The 20,158-nt window shown below is 34.0% G+C and overlaps 4 protein-coding genes across 19 annotated transcripts in view; 2 read left to right on the top strand and 2 right to left on the bottom strand.

Annotated features, from left to right (window-relative positions):
- Positions 1-68: 68 nt before the first annotated feature.
- LOC127063546 (cilia- and flagella-associated protein 300-like) lies at positions 69-1,853 on the bottom strand. Its single transcript, XM_050993494.1, has 6 exons — positions 1,592-1,853; positions 1,372-1,453; positions 1,192-1,261; positions 935-1,107; positions 688-860; positions 69-606 (listed from the first exon to the last, which is right to left on the bottom strand). The coding sequence occupies exons 1-6, from the start codon at positions 1,684-1,686 to the stop codon at positions 408-410; spliced, it is 792 nt and encodes a 263-aa protein (XP_050849451.1). The 5' UTR covers positions 1,687-1,853; the 3' UTR covers positions 69-407.
- LOC127063535 (probable serine/threonine-protein kinase roco4) lies at positions 1,699-6,671 on the top strand. Its single transcript, XM_050993472.1, has 13 exons — positions 1,699-2,016; positions 2,211-2,400; positions 2,488-2,726; positions 2,813-3,002; positions 3,141-3,299; positions 3,380-3,542; positions 3,657-3,761; positions 3,988-4,070; positions 4,144-4,208; positions 4,285-4,337; positions 4,408-4,525; positions 4,620-4,692; positions 6,260-6,671. Exons 1-12 carry the CDS (start codon positions 1,840-1,842, stop codon positions 4,680-4,682), a joined length of 1,605 nt encoding a protein of 534 aa, XP_050849429.1. The 5' UTR covers positions 1,699-1,839; the 3' UTR covers positions 4,683-4,692; positions 6,260-6,671.
- On the bottom strand, positions 5,898-13,673 carry LOC127063523 (protein O-GlcNAcase). 3 transcript variants are annotated; one of them, XM_050993447.1, is made up of 13 exons: positions 13,326-13,673; positions 13,064-13,115; positions 12,668-13,018; positions 12,143-12,587; positions 11,485-12,068; positions 11,053-11,373; positions 10,793-10,967; positions 8,825-8,878; positions 7,261-7,346; positions 7,014-7,183; positions 6,727-6,922; positions 6,474-6,633; positions 5,898-6,364 (listed from the first exon to the last, which is right to left on the bottom strand). In XM_050993447.1, the coding sequence occupies exons 2-13, from the start codon at positions 13,097-13,099 to the stop codon at positions 6,228-6,230; spliced, it is 2,715 nt and encodes a 904-aa protein (XP_050849404.1). In that variant the 5' UTR covers positions 13,100-13,115; positions 13,326-13,673; the 3' UTR covers positions 5,898-6,227. The 3 variants fall into 3 exon arrangements, with proteins under 3 accessions (XP_050849404.1, XP_050849402.1, XP_050849403.1); XM_050993445.1 differs by having other exon boundaries at positions 12,668-13,001; XM_050993446.1 differs by lacking the exon at positions 8,825-8,878 and having other exon boundaries at positions 12,668-13,001.
- A 3,830-nt stretch (positions 13,674-17,503) lies between these two features.
- LOC127062933 (potassium/sodium hyperpolarization-activated cyclic nucleotide-gated channel 3) overlaps positions 17,504-20,158 on the top strand; it is a 68,421-nt gene continuing 65,766 nt past the window's right edge. For 4 of the 14 annotated variants that reach the window (XM_050991944.1, XM_050991943.1, XM_050991946.1 and 1 more), the window contains exon 1: positions 17,516-19,212. In XM_050991944.1, coding sequence (XP_050847901.1) covers positions 19,175-19,212 — 38 coding nt within the window. In that variant the 5' untranslated portion in view covers positions 17,516-19,174. Of the gene's footprint in view, positions 19,213-20,158 lie in introns of all 14 variants that reach the window. The other 10 variants (XR_007781223.1, XR_007781222.1, XM_050991952.1 and 7 more) reach the window with 7 other exon arrangements.

Genomic DNA, 20,158 nt, shown 5'->3' with positions numbered 1-20,158 from the left:
ACCATGAACAAAACGCATAAGATAGGGTACAAATTAACAATCTAATTAACGAAAATGAGAGTGCCATGTCTAATGTAATATAAGATTTTCTTTATTCGTATTTATTTATTTATTTATTTATTTATTTACTTATTTAAAATCATAATTCTAATAAATTTGTCATTAATTTTGAATTAAGCGATTGTAAATTCGTAAATAATTATTATTTCTCCTCGCATAAATAATATTAATAATTCCAAGTTACAGTTTGTAGCATATAATGAGAACAAAAGCATTAACTAAGAATATATGTACGTATTTGATAAACGATTATGAGATAAATGGGTAATTAAAAATGTTATCCTTTTCCCTTTGTCCTTTCTTATCAATTAAAAATGAAGTTGAGTTAAAAGTAAAAATAAACAATATCAATCACAATATCCTCCAAACTGATGTAGAAAGGTTGTAACTTCACGTAGATTTCCATCAATCAATAGAAATCCAATATTTTGTATGTTAAAAGGATCATTACTCGGAAAGTACGCTTGATTTTTATTATCTTCTGCTGTAACTTTTAAAACTGTTGTGCTGACAGATAAATCATCCAAATGTTTTCGTTTTTGTACTCTAAAATAATTAATGATACTACTTAAGACTGTCTTATGGCATATGATTCAAATAAAATAATTAACAAAAGAAATTAAGAACCTTATAAGATCTTTATAAATTCGTTTGGTAGTATCAAGATACGGTTCCAAAGTATCTTCATATTGACATAATATTCCTCCAAGAACTAACATTTGGAAAATACAAAAGATAAATTCTTTCCTTTCATCTTCTGTATATAAACCATACTGATCTGACTCTTCATCTAATAACATCTATGAAATATATAACACATCTTTTAAATTAAATTTGTTATATGTTATTTAACATTTTTCTTTTTTTAATTTACCTCTCTCAATTTGTCAGAAACAAGAAAATTATTAATTTCATTATCATATCTTTTGCAAATAACACCAGAATTATTTATTATTCCATTATCTGGATTTTGTAACTTATTAAAAAAAGACATATTTATAACAGAACATGGTATTTGTTCTACTTCCACAGTTGATGCAATGATTCCTAGAAAGAAAGAGAGAGAAAAGCATAAACGTATTTAATAATATAATATCGGAAAAAAATTTTATTAGAAGATAGCTATGATACCTTGTTTTGTCCATGAGCTTCCTTTTTTTGTTAACAAGTTTTGGGCAACAATGCTGCTTTTAAAAAAGGCCTGCAATTTAATAGCATATATGTATTTAATTTATACTTATAAGGAATTAAGAAAAAAAAATAAATAAATAAATACAATCTTCAATTGCTATTGTTACTATTATAACATACCTCAGCAAATTGGTATTTATGATATGAATGAAAAGGTTCGTTGAAAGAAAAATGTTGAAGAACAATATTTCCCTTCAATCCCCTATTGAAATAATGTTTGTAATATTAAAACAATGGCAGTCTTTATATCTTGTGTGAATGATGATGAAAAATATGAATGTTTTTATAAAATAAAAATTTATTACAATATATTATAATATTATGATAAGAGGGGGATTACCATTTGTTAAATAAATTTTGCGTTTTTTTATCATTTATATTAAAGTAATTTTTACATGCAAGTGGAATGAATGTATATTGCGGAACGATATCCATTTTCAAACATCGCTTTTGTTTCCATGGAAACTCATTGAATTAAGAAAATTAAATCGACACTTATGTTCGAACGTTATTGATTCTGTTCAATAAATTAAAAAATTATACGATAAATGTTTTAAATTATATCCATTCAGGTTTTTGTGTATTCCAATGATTAATATAACGCGAGAACTTCTTGAACAGTATTATGGATTTCATAATGAATCTAATAATGATAGATCTTTGTCAATTCACCAATGTGTTAATAATAGAAACGATTATGAAAAGAAAAATATTGACGAACGAACGATCTTAAATGAAACGGAGGAAATTATAACGAGAGATGTGGTATTTTTTTTTGGTCACTTTTATTATTTTGTTCTCATAAATTTTGCTTTGATTAATTAACCTTTAATGAAAATACAAAATTCATTGATAAATCATACATGCAGTTATATTACTTGCACTTTTTATATTACAATTGTGGTTATTACACATAGAAATGCATATGCATATGTTAATATAAAAATTATTTATTATAGCAAAGTGAGAAGAATCATAATGAGGAGGAATCTGCTGATTTATGTACATATAATTTTTGTGGATTGGATAAAGAGGAAGAAAAAGAGGATGGAAATATAACTTCTGAATCACATTTTGCTAATATTTTAAACAATGAAAAAACTTTTGATCTACATGAAAACAATGCTAATATGCCCTATGTATCTTATGGTAAATAATGAGGAACAAATTATTAAAGTTTTATTGCTTGTATTGACAATAGTTAACCTATCTTAATTTTTTTTACATATTCTCAAGATCCCGAAGAATTGTGTATTAGTGAGTTGTGTCCTATACCTGCAGAAGATTTAGATACGATATCTGATATTTCTTCAGTAATAACGCAAGACACGCCTCAGCACTCAAACGAAGAATATACAGATTTATTACCTCTTCCTAAAAAAACGTCAGTTTATAATTCAACATTTGTGGATTTGTCAAATGCAAAACTTGCAGTATTACCAAATAATATAATGCAACATTTTTCAAGGATACGGGTATTGTATATGTTAAAGTTAGTTTCACTTCTTCCAATATCTTCTAGTAAATTTTACTACTGTATGTATGTATGAATTATTTATAGATGCTTTATTTAGAGAATAATGCCTTGTCAGAAATTCCTGAAGAGCTCTTTCCTTCTTTACAAAATCTTGAATGGCTAGACATACGGAATAATCAATTGAAATCTTTACCAAAGAATATAAAATCTCATTCTTCTTTACATACGCTTTTATTACAAGGAAACAAAATTCAGGTTTTACCATTAGAACTTTGTAAGTATGCAATATAAAATAATAATGATCTCTATTGTGTATATTCAATTTTACTTGCAATTTAAATGCTGTTTTTTTTTGCATGTGAAACGTGTATTTATATATTTTATTCGTAAGTAATATAATATAAATTTGCAGGCATGGTACCTAAATTAAAAAATTTACAAGTGGCACGTAATCCTCTTACTATGCCACCGGAAAATATTGTAGCACTTGGATGTTCTAATATTTTAAGCTTCTTAAAAAATGAATGGAATAAGTTACATCCAGATGAAGTTGGAATAATACCTGTGAAGGGTAAGAATGTTTTTTTGCATATGCATTGTAATTAGAAGCAAGATTGTAATATATAAATTTTGTTTTACTGTTTTAAACAGAAGTAAAGCCAAAATCGTTAACAGTTCTTAGTAACGGATCAATTAATAAAAAAAAGTCTGACATTTTACAAGTTATTAATTGCTATAGCTGCAGTGATATATCAAAAAAATTTAATAAAATGTCTATGATAGAGAAAAGAAAAGCTTATAAACCAAACAACAGGTATAATGATATAAGTATGAATTTATCTAATTATTTAATTATTTTAATTATATAGATAATGATCAACTAAGATAAATATAATATTAAAATTAATTATAACATGTGTATGTCTAGATGTAACAGCAAAGGAACAAATCTTATCAGACAAAAACAACTTTCATGGATTGATGAAATTACAGAAATGTTGAATAAAGAAGCTTCTGTACTTCAAAAAATGAAGTCAGTAGTCATCCATATGAATTTCTAATGTATTCGATGGTCTATTTAAAACCAATACTTATCTACAATTACAAACTACACTGCATTGTTTGTCATTTGTTTTTAACAGCAGCAATAAATTTGTCAATAATGAATATATTGTTCTACTTTTAAATAGGCCAATTGTTAGTTCTGTATATTGTTACTAATATCGTTTGTTTCTGTATTGTTCATACTTTATATATAGAAACAAAATAGCTCTACAAGAATGGAGAGATGATAAAAGCAGTTTCTCTAAAAGTATGGAAAAGGCTACAAAAAGAAGAGAAGGTATAATGATAAAAATTTGTACATGTAGTTAAAGATAAAATATTTAACTATAATTATTTCGTATGTTCGTTAGATGACATTCCATTCGCTATCGATAATGTCGACGACTTATATATATCTAAAGCGGAAAACAAATTGGTAAGATATTTTAATATTTAATAAAAATCGCTTGTTACATTGCTATAGAAAATTATAATAAACGGTCATCTTTTAGAACGATAAAAAGAATTTGCAAAGAAGAAATAAAGCAGTATTCGTATCACCTACGTAAGTATAATGACGATATAATATAATTTTCTAAGATCCGAAAGTTATAAATATGATCGTATTTTTACAGTAACATAAATAAAAAGATTATCGAATTATTGGACTCATTAACTACAATAAATACAGATGTTATTACAAATATGACACCAACTTCCAAACAAAAGTTTCTAAATGATACAATTAAAAAGGTTTGTTAGATCATTTGCAATTCTAAATTTTATTGAAAAATTTCATAAGTAACTTCAAAAAATGATTGCAAGTTTGTACAAATATTGTTTACAGATTTGTCTTTTACAAAAAGAAATACATCATCTTCAGCGACATAATATTACCACAATGCCTTAAATCTATATTCGTAAGTATAAATCTAAATGTGAATTTTATACGAAATTGCTTACGTGTGTATTCATATTTTATAATTTATTTTTAATTAATGCACTATGATCGTAGATCTATGTGTCAAATAATCTGTTACATAATATAAAATATTAATCACGAGTAATGGCAATAACACACATATAGTTTTTCTTTTAACATAATAACATGCAAACAAAATAATAATTACTAGAGAACTATATATCACAATTTGAAATAATGTATTTTGCATTTGTAGAACCAATTTATGTTATTCGTAATACGAAATTATAAACTGAATATTAGTAATAAAAAATACTATAGTATATACCTATATAATTTATACTTTTATAGGTAGTTATAAAGAATACTATAATATATAAATTTCAGTATATGTTAAAATAAAAAAAAGCTTATAAACTTTTGATCGATTAAACAATAAACGAGAAATCATAGAATAGACGCGTAAATTATATTCGTACTTAAGTTTAGAATATCCGCTTAAACGTTTCTAATATCAATTTTAGGCTCGTATTATATTATAGAATGAATATTGTATAAAATCAATAATTTTATGTTATCAGAATAGTAACTATTTAAAACAGATTCTGATCAAAATTTGTTTCAATCGATTATAAATATATCTTGAATAAGAAAATAGTTCTTAACAAGTCATAAGATTTAGATATTCATTATTGAACTCACATAATGGCATTTTATCATGTAGCCCTTGTTTATGTACATATCAGTTGCACAAATGATTAGCTATTAATCATTACAACCCTATAATATCATACATAAGCAGAAATATTAATAATGCAAACAATTCTAAAGATTTGGAAATTTATGCTCTCCTTTACCGACTTTTACCAAGGATACTACATCGATATTTTATACAATATTTATTTTTAATATATACATGATATATGTATTTATCATTATATTAAATAGACAGAGGAGAGTGAAATCTTATACACTGTGACATTTCTGTTATAACAATAAGTTTTTTTGTAATATGTATGTATATTTTTCGCCTACTATTATTCAAAGAAAAGATATGAGGAGTTTATCTTTTTTTTTTTTTTTAACATCGTGTCTTTTTTTATAAATCTTTTACAAATTGGACTAAATATAAGTAAAAATTAGGCATTTTTTAGAGGAATTGCAAAGAGTGCAAAGGATTAATTTAGCATCATATAATGAAAGAAAGAAATAGAAATTATTTAATTACACTAAATACTTTTACATTCTTCTATGTATATCTCTGTTAAGAGAAATTATACGTTTTACGTTTTAATATATTTTACTCACACTACCAGAGCAGAGTAAGAAAAAAAAAAAAATGTAAAAAAGAATAAAATTTTTCTCCATGTTTGGATTAAACATACATATACATACGTATGTACACATGTATATAAATCCATAAACAATTTTAATTTGTTGCGAAATTTTTTATGTCATAAATCCTTTCTTTGTTGAATGTCCTCCAAGTAAATATACTTTATTTAGAAATAATAATGGTGCGTTCAGTCTCTGTTAGAAACTTCTACACATTGTTTTTATTCCAGGATGTTCCTCCTGTGCTGGATTCAATTCAACAAATCCTAATTTTGTATAAAAATCATTAGTTTCCTTATCTGTTGAGCACATGGTTGTATGAACTCCGAAAGAACCTATGTAAATATACAATGCATACGTCATTGTCGAAAATTACTATTTTTCTTTCCAAAAAATATAAAGGAAAAAAGAAAACGATCATATATCTATTGAAAGAGTACTTACCATTAGCTCTTAAAGCTGCTAAGACACAAGTAATCAATCTTTTAGGAATTGACTGATCTGTTACAGTAGGTAGTATTGCGCACAAAAGTTTTGATGGATGATGTCTACACAATTGTTCTGATACATCTGGACTAAATGTATGAAAATACTGTATTGCATCCTTTAATAAAAATTAATATAACGATAGTAGATGAAAAATCATTGTATAATGATGTTAAATATCAACGCGCATTTATCATACTTGTATACATACTTGAATATCCTGTGGTAAATTATTCATACCATTATCCAAGGGATATTTCATCTTTAATTCAGGAATCCAAGAAACTGCCAACCTCTGATTATAAGATTTAACATTTAAGGCAGCTAGTGCGTATCCTACTATACCATTCTCATCTTCAACAATCATACATAATTCAGGACTTAATGTTAAGAATCCACCGACTAATCTGAAGTGGTAATAATATTTTATAAGAATAAAATATTTGTTGTTTGATAAGAAAAAATATTTTAATAGAAAATTTGATATTATGCGTGTACTTGTCTGCTACAGCCGATGATCCCGTGCAGTTAGAAATTTGATTGCATACTGCGTAAACTGCTTCTTCATCGCTCGCTAAGTAAGGCCGTATTGTATATATTTTACTACTAGGTATTTCTGAGACTTTATAAACAAATAAATCGTTACCGCTGTCCACTGGAATTAATCTCTAAAAGCAAATAACATTATACAGATGCACGATTACTTTGTTGATTACTTTACTGATTTTATAAAGGCAAATTCTACCTGTAGGTCAGCAGTAAGACCACCGCGAAAGACCCATGGTTCTTGATCACCACTCATAAATGTTTCTTTCCAACCGTTCGAAAACCCTATTTTAAGGCAGAAAATGATCTTATTAGTATACCGTTAAATACATAATTTTATTCGTGCGTAATGTCTACGAACATATTGAAATGGCCTCCACTGCACTGGGCATCAATTTTGCTTATATCTATGTCATGCACAAATGGGTTTTTAGGTATGGCATTTCATTTTCTTTCCTTCAATAATCTTATTAAAACTGGCGTTGTCTAAATACAAGAAAGAAGAGGGAAAGAAACTAATGTCAATTTGAAAAGTACAAATTCTCTTACGAGAATGATATTACGAGAATAGTGATATAGTATGTAGATAAGTGCCTTTTGTTCTAATATATATGTTTAAAAAAAAAAAAAAAAAAAGAAGAAAAAAGAAAAAAGAAAAGAAAAAATACAAAAAGAAAATACTGTGCATGCACAGTACTATTAAACAACGAAAAACTTTGAATTATTTAAAATATTTATGAGAGAGATGAAACTGCGCGTTTCATGTTATTTATTTATTATAAAAGAAGAAACGAAAAGTGGTAGAATTATAATCGCAAAGCTAGTTTGCATGATCATAAACTCTTGGTCCAATATATATATATATATATATATATATATATAGCATATTTAGTAAAATTATACTATTTCTCTTGCCAAATTGCACCTGAAATAAAACTCTTATTATCCTGGAAAGAATATAGTTTCTGGAACTAAGCAAAATAAGTTAGCACAGGCAACTTGGCAAAAGAAAGTATTTTTCGGATCATTTACGATTATTTATTGTTAATAAAATATTAATTATAAAGAAAGTAAAATTATTTATCATAATGAATATAAGATAAACAATACAATTAATTTTTCTTTTTTTCTATCGTAATTGACCGTATAAATATTACGTTTCAAGAGTTTATGAAATGTTATATATTAAAGTGTTGTTTTACTAAACATGATGGGTTGAACATACTCTATCTGCAAAACATATTTTAGTCTTATGACATGTCTAAGTCAATATAGATAAAATTCGAAAAAGTTAAAAATATATCATTTTTACAATGTACTGTACAGTACTGCGTACAATATGGTATATAAAATAAATCGTAAATAAATTTAAATACTATTAACGTTTCTGCGTGTCTAACGTAAAATTAATTAGCAAAAATGCTTCTTACAAATAAATTATTCATAATTATTTATAAATTGCAACGAATATCACTGACTAAAATAGATGTGCTACTTTGTAATATCAATAAGTATGCTCAATCCGCATTGCATTATAATGCGTAAAGATCGCGTATCAATCGCGCATTATAATCTCCTGAGGTATAGGAATGCAGCTTCTACGCGCGTATTTCTTATTTATGTTAAAAAATAATAATGAATGTGTATATATTGTGCAAAACCTTGAATATATAATAGAAAAAATTTAATTGTTGCTTTCAGATTCAAGGTCTCGCCAATCGCGCGCGCAATGGTAAATTACTTAAAACTGATGAATCGCATACATGTGTAGCTTCCCTGGGTATACGTTGTCATCGTCGCTGGGAATCTGCCAAATGCTATCAACAGGACAAAAACACAGAGTGGTAGTTAGTCAGCGTATTAAAGTCGTATCATTCCTCATATAATATTATCATAGCAGAAATGTCAATATTGGAAATTATAAATATTTCTATATAACTGTTTAATATACTTTCTATATTATAGAGAGTGTATATATGATAAATACGTTTCTGCTAAGTATTGTCTGTAAAAGAAAGTCAATTAATATGTTAATAGCTGGCACAAGAAGATTTCAAATCCAATATTTGTTCATCCATGAAGAAATGCTGTTGAATGGTTTCCCAGAAATACTTATCTTGTAAGTTTTTGCCGCAGTACTTGCGCAGGAAAGCCACGATATTTTTTTTTTTTTATTTTCGTATTCATTCGTATCATTTTTACAATTTATATCGCAGCATTGAGTTAAATTCAATTATGCGTGGCTGACCTAATTAAATTAATTAACGCATAAATAAGAGCTTGCTACATACGTAAACGAGAATCTGTGATAAATTGTGTTTAATTTTTCACATTTAAATTTGTTTGAAATAACAGATGAGTTGTACAAGTAAACGTATTTATATAAACTTGATTCAAGTTTATAGCAATCTTATTTATTCGATTTCATGCAATGCCGCATGGTACATTCATTTCTAAAGCGCAGAAATAAATGTAAGAAATAATTTCGTGGATATGCGATCCACGGAATGCAATAATTTACCGATTATTACAGATGTCCCCAATTTTACAATTGCACAAATATTTATAGTGACATAAATCTCAAAATTGTGTAGTAATTACATTTGCGTGATATACGATCGGGCGATATATCAATTAATTTCAAAAAATACATTGCGTGTATTGAAAATAAATAATTTCTACCCTCTTAAGGCGTATTAAGTAAAGATGTATAATTCAAAATGAAAAATAACTCTGTCTATCGTCCATCAGAGTATACCTCTGATAATGTATGATAAAATAGCACTGAAGGGTACATCAATAATTTTCGGATTTAATAAAATGTGTTCCAACGAAAATGTAAGAAAGATAAAAAAAAGAAAAAAAAAAGAAGAAAAGGAAAAAGAAAAGAAAAAGAGATGGAAGGAAAAAAGGAAAAACTATTTTGAAAATTTAACATCTTTTTGCAAGGAAGACGATTATAATTGTCAATAAAATATAATTATATTTATAATTTTAATTATAAATACGTAAAAGAAGTAACAAATTGCATGAAATATAAAAAAAAATTAAATAAAATTAACATGAAATATCATATTATTACTCTACTTAAGTCCATTTATTACTTAAATCCATTATTTTACTATCCATGTTATGACATGATCTTTTATTGTAATTAAAATATTATTATTATGAGCTATAATAACATAATTGTAATGAAAGTATATATAAACTTTCCTTCCTTGTAAAAAGTTTAATTAATATAAAAGTTAAAAAAGACGCTACGCACTTACCAATATTGTAGATACATCTGTTCTGAAATACAAGTACAGATAATAAACAATAATATTTTTGAGAAAGGCCAACAACAGCATTTGTCTGCAGCTAAATAAATTATTCCATATAGCCAATATAGTTCAAGTACAGTGACCAGTAAACTGAGAATAAAAATTTAGAATCGAATTAATATACATTAATTTAATTTGTTTTCTTTTTTCGTTTATAGTGTAAAATTATGATAAAGTATTTAGAAATTAAATTACTGTACCAGCGTATTAGCATTTTGAGCAGACTTTCATCGTTAATGTAATACTTTGCTAATTGAAATATGAAACCACTTTCAATGCATATTTCAATGGATATTACTCATATATATCGATTCCAAATGTTACATTGTTCTCAAAAAGAATATGTTACTTTTAGAAAATTTTGTGTAAAGAGATTGTATCTATAACAGAAATAATGGAACTTACCTAACCATTTTACATAACTATTTAGCAATGATACAACTCCTCTCATGTCCCACATATATGAATACAAATCATATAATAGTTCGCGATTATTACAGTACGTAAGTCGTTGAAACAATCTATTTACTGCATTACACATATCATTTAATTTAGCTGCACGAGCATGCCACTCTTCTATCTGAAATATATTTATTAGAATTGTAAAGGAAAAATTACTTGTAAAAGGATTAGTTTACGATAAACTATAAACCGTGTTTGCTTACATCAGATTGTGAAGCAGCATCCTCTTCTTTCGATTTCTTCATAACAACATGAGCATTGCTCTTTAGCCAGTTGAATTCTTGTAACAATTGAATACCCTGACCACCATGTTCAAACGGTAAGTAGAATAAATCACACAACAGGCATAAATCCTCTTGAGTCAATTGTTTGTCTGCATCTTTTATCGATGAAGAATCTTGATCTACATTATCAGTATTCTCATGAGATTCGCTGTCATTCTCGATTATCATTTGTGTACCATTTACTGTAGGAGAAGTACCATCTACTTCTACTTGCATACCTGCAGAAGCTTCACTACATGTCTAAGAAAATGTGGGAAAAGAAAAAAAAAAAAGAAAAGAAAAGAAAAGAAAACCATTGTAAAACGAATTTACACTGTAAAGTTTTATAAATTCATTTTACAAATGGCTTACAGAAGTGTTTTCCACCATGATGTCGTCTTCTACGTGTATTTTTATTCCATGAGCAGGAGAATCACTCGGGGTCGTGTTACAATCCATTGGTTCGACCGAAGATACGGTCGTTGTAATCGCCTCGTTTCCTACACTGGGAGATATCGTTGAAACTATAGGTTCACTGATTACTTTGGTATCAGATACTAAAGAATTCATCATGGGTCCAGAAGAAGGTTGAGCAAAACTATCACTACTTGTAACAGTAGAGCATACTTCAGCCAATGCTTGAAGGTGATTCGAATTAGTTACTGGTGTAGGAGTTGCAGGAACCGTTGTTGTCGTTGTGGATGTCAAGCTCATACATGTATTTACAGAAGGAATAATCGGGATTGGTATTGTCGGAGCTACGCATGGCTGTGGTTTCGCGATGACACCCCACGCTACTTTTTTCTTATTAAATTCTGATAACCATTCGCTTATCGCATTTTTGAGCGCATGACGTGGATGATACATGTTTGGAGATAAAGTTGAAGGAACGTCTTCCCCGACAACTCCATCTTCCGTCTCTGTTTCTAATTTAATATCGGCAGATACAGTGTCGTCTATAAAACGAGATTCAAGCAACATATCAATATACCGTTTAAAGTATTTAAAAAGTATAAACTACTAAACATACTCAGACTTAAATCTCTCTTGCCGTCAATATTGCACCTGCTCCATTGTGCCAGCGTGTGAATAGCGACAAAATTCGCGCCATACTCACAATTTGGATTCGTTAAAACGCCTCTTAGTTTAGGAATAAGATCAGGTGATCTACCTGAATACGGCCCAAGGAAAACCCTTTTTTGATCGTAATCATTAGCATGCAAGTTATCCCAAATAACAGGCGGCCTTCTAAGAACTTCTGTAATTTCTTCAATAGATTCAACAGTTAAGAGCCTTGATATTACTTTAGGACCTGTCCACATTATATCAATTTCTTGAGCTAATTTCATTCCAAGGGTATTTAAGTACTCGGAAGAGGACACATTGGGTATTGCTCGAGTTGCGCAATATTGTGTCGGACATAGAAGAAAACGAGGTTGTCCGAGGTGTTGAAAAATGTCATTGGTGACAGATACCTGTATGTATAAAAACGAATGAATAACACGAAGAAACGTATTATGGAATTATAAAAGCTTTCGAGAATAGATGTAAATACTTGTGCATGCGCGAACGATTGAAACATTTCTTTGTCTGCTTCGCTCATTTCAGGCTCTATGTCATCGAATAATAAGGCAAATGCGGTACAACCAAATTGGCTGACTTGTTCTAATTTTCTCTTTAAAGCTGCTACTTCCTTGGCACTGGAATACGTGATATCTAATCCGGGAGATAGAGCATAATAAAACGTGATGCCGCATTCTCTAGCAGCTGTGATCAAACCCGTTAGATGTTCAGCTTCTTCCACCGTATACAAATCTCTCCAATACGCACGATGTTTATAATCGTCCTTGGGCGCGTACAAATATGAGTCCATTCCCCATTTTTTTAGTCTACAAATATAAACGAACTTTTGAGTTTCTTCGCGCATATCTCATGCATTTTATAAACTTACTTTTGAAACAAATCCTTTCGTTGTTCCGTCGTCCATGGTCTTCCGTAAAATCCTGTTATACATGAAATATAACGTAATGTATTATGCACGAGAAAAGAGATAAAAGAAGAAAAAAAGAAAAAAAAAAAAAAAAAACAGAATAAATAAATAAAAAGAAGTCCATATCCACAATAACGTAGAATGACGTTTCCTTTATCAAGATACAGGTAAACAGATATTGTATTGATAAAATAAAAATAATAATCTTATACTGTTTACGTACCTTCTACTACACCGCAAATGAAGTTTCCGTTTTTAGTGTTTAAATTTGCGGCCCCGTTTGTCTCCGCCATTGCGGATCCGAACAGGCACGTTTGTTTAGAATCGAGTTGCTAAGATGGCCGAAGGAATCTGTTAGCGAGAAAAACTCACTTTGCGTTAAGTTTAGCAAATAAATAAACGATGAACTTATAGAACGTAAGGCACGTGTTAGCGGATTGTTATTTTGACATTACTTTTTTAAGAAAAATATTGAAAAAATGAGTTCTTCACATAATACACAAGAAAGAACATCTAAATTTCGTATTCCTGTATGCTGCGCCCTCACTGTTCCGATCGATAATGAACGATTTTTCGATAAATCGACTCTGCAAAATAAAATGTATTTTGATCTGTGGCGCCATCACAAATCTATCATCCGTATGTAAGGCTATGTATGATTATTTGTACCAAGAAAATTAAAGAAGAAGAAAGATTTACGAGTAACAGTCGATATTTACAATTTGATTAACATCGTTATATGCACAAGATGCAAACAGAAGTTTCACTTTGCCATTTCTAATCGAATCTGTGAATTATTATGAATATGTAACTTTCCTTCATACAGCTTTCTAATTCTTTAACTATTTATATTTTTCTTTAAAAATAATCGAGCGACTGTCTATGAATTTCTATTTAGAATCTTTCAATTTTTCATAGTTTCGTTATTTCTTTGTACACTGGATTACTAAAGATATTATATCGACTTAATTGGATCAGTGTTGAGTAAACAGAGAAACGTGTTATGAGAGATAAATCATATACACGTATGCAAAAAAAAAAGAATAACCATGTGCGCATGCGCCAGTGAACGTTCTTCATCTTTTTTTGATCTTCGCGCCAAGCGCCATTGTTGCAGAATTCATAGTCACATTAAAATGCTAGTTGCATTTGAAGATAATTACGACGCCAGATTCTTATTATTTCAGTCGTCGTAAGGCATGTTCCAATCTCGAAATTGTATTACATTATCTTTTTCTTCAAACGAACGTAGTTCATTGATCCTCAAACCTTCAAATTTGAAGTTACCTTCATACGGAAAATATTTATGACAGATCGAAACAGGAATGGAACTCGAGGTATTTTTAATAGAATCAATTGGAATATCTTGCTAATACTTATAAAGATTTTTTCGTATATACAAAGTACTTGAATTTCATACCAAAATTGTTTCTATTTTTTTCCACAATTATTTGCGACGATCATCGGTAGATGTCGTTAGAGCCACTTCACGCATGCATATGCTACACGTATGCATGGTGTGTATACATATATACATATGTGTGTGTGTGTGTATTTCTGGCTCTCGAAGTATGGATAATGTTTAGAGTACACAAAGACGAAACGTTTAAGCTGCCAACGAAAATGTTGATAACGACGAATCTTTTTTACAGATTTATTTATTAATTATATCGTCATTGGATAAGAAGCAGATTAAACGTTGAAAGGATTCGCGCACCTATCATCTAATAAGGGACGTATAACATAAAATTTTACAGGGTAATAATATGACTTTGCTTTGATTATAAGATTAGCGTTTAGAACAAACTTGATCATGATATCATTCAACCAAGTAACCAAGTAATAACTTTGATACGTTCTAGTCGAGTCACCGTTGAGATTGATACAAAGAATATTCGATGGAGTCTTTGAAAAGAAATAACGAAAAGGATCGAAGATATGTGGGTATAGGATTTTGAATTATTGTTAATAAAAAAGTATATCGTTAGATTAACACGTCATGTAAGGATAATCGAGAGATCAAGAGGAAAAATATCGAGGGAATAAAAGAAGAGAAGGGAAAGAGAACAGGAGCAGCGTTGTATCGGAAGACAATCGAAGAAAGGAAGTGTCATCTAGGAGGAGAATCGTTTTCGAGGAAAGTCGTGGAGTGGCGCCCAAATCGTTTGCAAAAGAGGGTTGTTTTTCGGCTGGTCGGTACGTCGTTGGCGTAGCGGTGGTCGGAGAAGAGTTAAGAAGGGAGAAGGGAGAAGGGCGAAGGGAAAGGGGCGGGTGTAGTCAGGCCGTGGTTGTCACGGCGCGGGCGGTACGGTATCAGTACGAGGCCGGCTATCAGCCGCCTAACGTCAAAGTCAATGGTACGTTTGAACGCGTATAACGGTACCCACTGTTGCAGAGTGGTTAATCGCTCAGTGGCTCGTACCGATCGTGGGGAATATCTACGCATTCCCTTTCCGCGTTTACCTGCCCTACCGTTCAAAGGAAACGTTTTCCATCCCTCGCATCGTTGACGACGAACGTGGGAAACGAACGTCCTTTTTCCTGCCAGAAAAGCGATCGGCTTTCTACACGCAGCAATGCGTCGTAATCAATAAGGACGATCGGCGCGCATGCATGGCATCGTCTTAGAGCGAAGGAACGTATCACGCTCTCTCACATTCGTTTTACGATCGGAGCATATAAACGAGCTCTGGCGGAGGGTAGGAAGGGAACGGTGGATAGGTAGAAAGGTAGATGAATGAATAAGCGATCGAATTAAAGAACGGAAACAGGTAGATGGATGGATGGATGGATGGTTGGATGGATGGATGAGAGGGTGCGAAAGTAGCTTCTTTGGCGAAACGAGTACTAGTGAGAGGGCCAAGTGAGTGGAATGCGCAGAGCGAGGTGGGATGAGAGAGAGAGAGAGAGAGAACGGGAGGAGATAGGGGATAGGAGATAAATAAATAAGCATAAAAAAGAGGAGAGGTAGGACGAACGAATATAATCGTGATTGAAGCGTGTATCGAAGAGCACGAACGTCGACAGAAAAACATTGACGATCGGTAGCCCAAATTATAATCTTCCGTGATTCGATTCGTCGCGTCGCGTTATCGCAGTGCCGTGATCAAACGTAAGGGAATGATACTCTCCCTCGACACCGTTACCTTTAGAAAAGCGCAACGTTCCATCGTTTTGCTCAAGGAGGTAAGAGTGGAGAGTATCGAGATTTAGGGTGTGCTCGACAATAAGAACCGATCGAATCGTCGCTCCGCGTCTTCGTTAGGGCGGAATTCGGACGGTAAGAGAGAAAGGAGAGAAACGAGAGAACGTGAAAAGTATCAAATTTATTAATTGTATATTTTGTAATATGTTTATATAATAAAAGCAGGAAATGTAATTGCAGCGAAAGAAGGATGCTTCGATCAAAGCGAATCAGACTCGACCGATACACCTAAGAAGGAATACGCCGTTGAAGGAGGAAAGAGGAAGCTGAGAAGGTGGAGAGATAAAAGTTGGGAAAAAGGAAACCGGATAGGATTCGTGCGAAAGAATCGAAAGGAGAGAAAGAGAAAGAAGTAAAGCGGAGGTATAATTTTGAGTTCCGGTAGGCGCTCGAGCGACATCTTCTCTTATCTTGTGGAGTTTTCTAAGGAGAAAGAGAGAGTGGGAGAGACAGAGAAACGGAGAAAGAGAGTACGAGAGAGGGAGAAGGGGTATGGAAGGATATGTCGGTTGATGATTCTCGATCGATACTCGCCACCCAACGTCTCAAAGATCTGTATCCGGCTTTTGAAGACTCAAAATCGTTCGTTTTGTAATCGTCGTTTCCTCGACGGAAGAGCGCATCGAAAATGGAGCTCGACAACGGTACGATCGTGGAACGAGGGAGCGCGTTCGAGACGGAGGAATGAAATTTATCGCATAGGACTTACCGTTAGATACTATTGTCTCGTAATAGTGCAAAGTAGTAATAGAGGAAGAAAAAGAAGAGGAAGAAGATAAAGGAAGAAGGAAGAAGATAAGAGGACAAAAGAAAATGGCATCGCTGGTCTCTCGTTTCTTTCGTACAAGATACAGCCGTGCGATTACGCAGGACCCAAAGATTTCGGCGAATGCGATAAAGCGCGGGAAGAATCGCGAGGATTCAAATAGATCGAGAGTTCTTTGATTTTCGCGAGATATCGCGTGCTGATTCGCCGAGTCGACGGAGGGTTGTGCTGGAGGTGGTGGTGGTGGTGGAGGTGGAGACGGAGGAGACGGTGGTGGTGGTGGCGGCGGCGGCGTGGGCGAGGGCGAGGGCGAAGGCGGTGGTGGCGGTGGTGACGGTGGTGGTGGTGGTGGTGGTGGAGGTGGTGGTGGCGGCAGCGACGGCGGTGGTGGTAGTGGCAGTAGAGAAGGTGGTGGTAGTGGTGGTGGTGGTGGTGGTGGTGGTGGTGGTGGTGGTGGTAGTAGTGGTTGTGCCGGTGATGGTAGCAGTCATTCGCTCGAACAAAGAGCACGAGAGCCTCGTGGCGCGAGCCGAGCCGAGCTGAGCCGAGCGAAGCCGGTGAAAGATCGGAAAGGCTTTTCGTAGAGGCGGCGAGTATCGATATCGATGAGCAGACGCAATCCGTCCCGTAGGGAGCAACGGTGTGCGAACGACGTTTTCTCTCGATCATCCGGATTTCGTTATACGGATAGAGCCTGAAGAAATTCATGCGCGTCGGCAACGAGCAGAGCGATAGGAAGCGGTGAGAGAACGATCGCCGTCCTCGCGCGAAAGGGAGGGAGGGCTCGCACGACAGGATCCGTATCAATTTGCGACTGTGATTTTATAATCTTAAGGCTAAGCGTAGGAAAATCGTTCATTGTGATACTAAGCTATATTAGAGCGAGAGGAGAGAAGGTGGAGAAGGAGAAGGAGAAGGAGAAGGAGAAGGGGAAGGAAGAGGAAGACACGTGGGCTCGAAGGGAAATGGAGCAAGGTAGCGCGATGCTTCTTTCGAAAGAAGAATCTCGTAAGATCGCGCAGAAACTCGTGGAAGCTGATTTGACGCGACGCGCGAAGAAAATTCTTACGGTTCGTGATACGATCAAGAACGAGGATATGGAAATCGCGTTCCCTTGAACGACTCGATAGCACGAGGCTGATCGTACTTGGGCTAATCGTTCTTTTATTTTAATCCATCGATGCCCTCGATACGAATACGCGCAGGTACGTTTACAAGCCGTTTACATTGAAAATTGGATAATCTTTCTGTTTGTCTGAAAATTTTTCTTGAAAATTCTTACGCATCGCAGGCGACTAGCAGATCGTTGTCGTCGAGCCGAAGACGGAATTTCGATCGTCGCTCGTAGCGAAAGGAAATGCGATAAGCGAGGAAAGAAAGATAATTGTAGAGGTAGATAGATAGATAGATAGATAGATAGATAGAGGGAGGGAGAGAGAGAGAGAGAGAGAGAACAAAGCAGAGCCGAGGAGGCTGGATAATTCGTCGCGTAGGACGGAAGAGAAGCGAGTCTCGGAGCGTTCGAGAGAGCCTGGCGGCAAAGCAGAGACCAAGGAGATAGAAAAGAAAGAGGAAGGTTTTGAACGGGTAAACCGTGAAACTTGTACCACCCCCTGGACACGGGGGGTGGGACAGAAATACCGTCAGCGTGGGTGTCGGTGGTGCAGGGGCGCGCCTGGCCCGTCGGCTCGCCCGCAGATTAGCACGGCGATTGTCGGGTACGTCGGGCCCATTCCGGCGTACCATCACCGTCAGGAGCAGCAGCACCACCACCAGCAGCACCACTACCAGCAGCACCGTTCTGGCGACCTCCGGGGGCCTCGCATCGGCGGCGGCGGTGGCCGCGGCACCGACGGGAGACCAACTCGCAGCCTCTCCCGGCTCGGCTGCCTCGCGCCGCGTCACGCCGAACGGTAACGCTGGCGTTGACGTCGCCGCCGCTCCTAGACCCGATCCTGGAACCGATCCTGGAACCGATCCTGGAACCGACGCTGGACCCGACGCCAGACTCGACGCCGGATCCGACGCCGGAACCGACGCCGGAAGCGGGACCATCTTCCAAGCTTCCTTCGGAGGTACGGCTCGCAACAAGAACAGAGCCATGTCCCTCAGAAGCCTCCATAGGCGCGTCTCTCATCCGTAAGTACCGATCTTGTCCGATCAACTTTATCTACCTAGCTCTCTTTAGATTCCTTTAACCGACATCTGTTCTATTCTTTCTTCGGTTCTATGATTTTCCGAGCGACGACAACACCGTATCCTTTGAGTAGATGCGTTCGTCGTTGCGCATGATGAGAAGCACGTGACGTTTACGTAGTAACGTTTAGTATTCTTTTTCGCTCATCTCAGCGTAGCTACGTAGCGCGAACGAACGATCATTAGGAAACGGCCATTAATGTTTTATCTAATAGAACGGATCTCCTCGACGTTAAATTGCTTTTACTATAATGCCGAGCTAGTAAATCGTAAGGATTATTAGCACGCGCGCTATATGAAATTCGTGCGTGTTCTTTGATAATACTTGGCAGTGCAGCGAGGTGCCTGGGGACGACTCGAGAGATTAAATTCGAACGAAACGAAGACACGACAGCTGCATGGAATAATATTTCTTTCGAATTAATAAATATCGAAGGAATCGTTTTTGAAAATGCTTAGTCGCTTCTCTCCCCGTGCCGAGAAGGATGACAGCGTTCGTGTTTCTTTTCTTTTTCTTTCTTTTTTTCTTTTTAACGTTCGGACGCTCTCTCTTAGGTGGGGTCTAGGTTTTAAACCGATAGGAATTTCGTCCCTACGAAAATAATGATGAGGCGTTATAATTAATAAGGAAACGATTCATCGACGATCGGAGCGCGTACGGAAGCCAGAGAGGAATTCTTCGAATCGGCCGATGATTCGACAGCGACCTAGTCATTGACACGCTTGGCTTCTTCGGCTTTATACAAACACGTATTTTTATTCTTTGTTCGCTTTGAAATTGTCGTCATTTCCTTCATAGAACTACCTTTTATCGTCGCTCCAATAAAATCGTACCCTCAGGGTTAGCCCACATTTTGCAGCCATTGAGCTGTCATTGCTGTTGCTTTGT

The sequence above is a fragment of the Vespula vulgaris genome, chromosome 4 (genome assembly GCF_905475345.1).
Source record: "Vespula vulgaris chromosome 4, iyVesVulg1.1, whole genome shotgun sequence".
NCBI classification, from domain to species: Eukaryota; Metazoa; Arthropoda; class Insecta; order Hymenoptera; family Vespidae; genus Vespula; species Vespula vulgaris.
Note: the sequence above shows the minus strand (reverse complement) of the source record. Positions and strands in the feature narration are given on the sequence as shown.

Bases quoted from the DNA above. Each gene is read 5' to 3' on its own strand.
- LOC127063535 (XM_050993472.1), top strand. From the start codon at position 1,840: ATGATTAATATAACGCGAGAACTTCTTGAACAGTATTATGGATTTCAT. The intron at 2,401-2,487 runs GTAAATAATGAG...CATATTCTCAAG, and splicing joins TATGCCCTATGTATCTTATG to ATCCCGAAGAATTGTGTATT. The intron at 4,526-4,619 runs GTTTGTTAGATC...TATTGTTTACAG, and splicing joins TAAATGATACAATTAAAAAG to ATTTGTCTTTTACAAAAAGA.
- LOC127063523 (XM_050993445.1), bottom strand. From the start codon at position 13,395: ATGGCGGAGACAAACGGGGCCGCAAATTTAAACACTAAAAACGGAAAC. The intron at 12,069-12,142 runs GTATGTTTAGTA...CTCGTTTTATAG, and splicing joins CAAGAGAGATTTAAGTCTGA to ACGACACTGTATCTGCCGAT. The intron at 7,184-7,260 runs GTAGAATTTGCC...ATTTGCTTTTAG, and splicing joins GTCTTACTGCTGACCTACAG to AGATTAATTCCAGTGGACAG.
- LOC127063546 (XM_050993494.1), bottom strand. From the start codon at position 1,686: ATGGATATCGTTCCGCAATATACATTCATTCCACTTGCATGTAAAAAT. The intron at 1,262-1,371 runs GTATGTTATAAT...ATTAAATTGCAG, and splicing joins ATAAATACCAATTTGCTGAG to GCCTTTTTTAAAAGCAGCAT. The intron at 1,108-1,191 runs GTATCATAGCTA...CTTTCTTTCTAG, and splicing joins AAGCTCATGGACAAAACAAG to GAATCATTGCATCAACTGTG.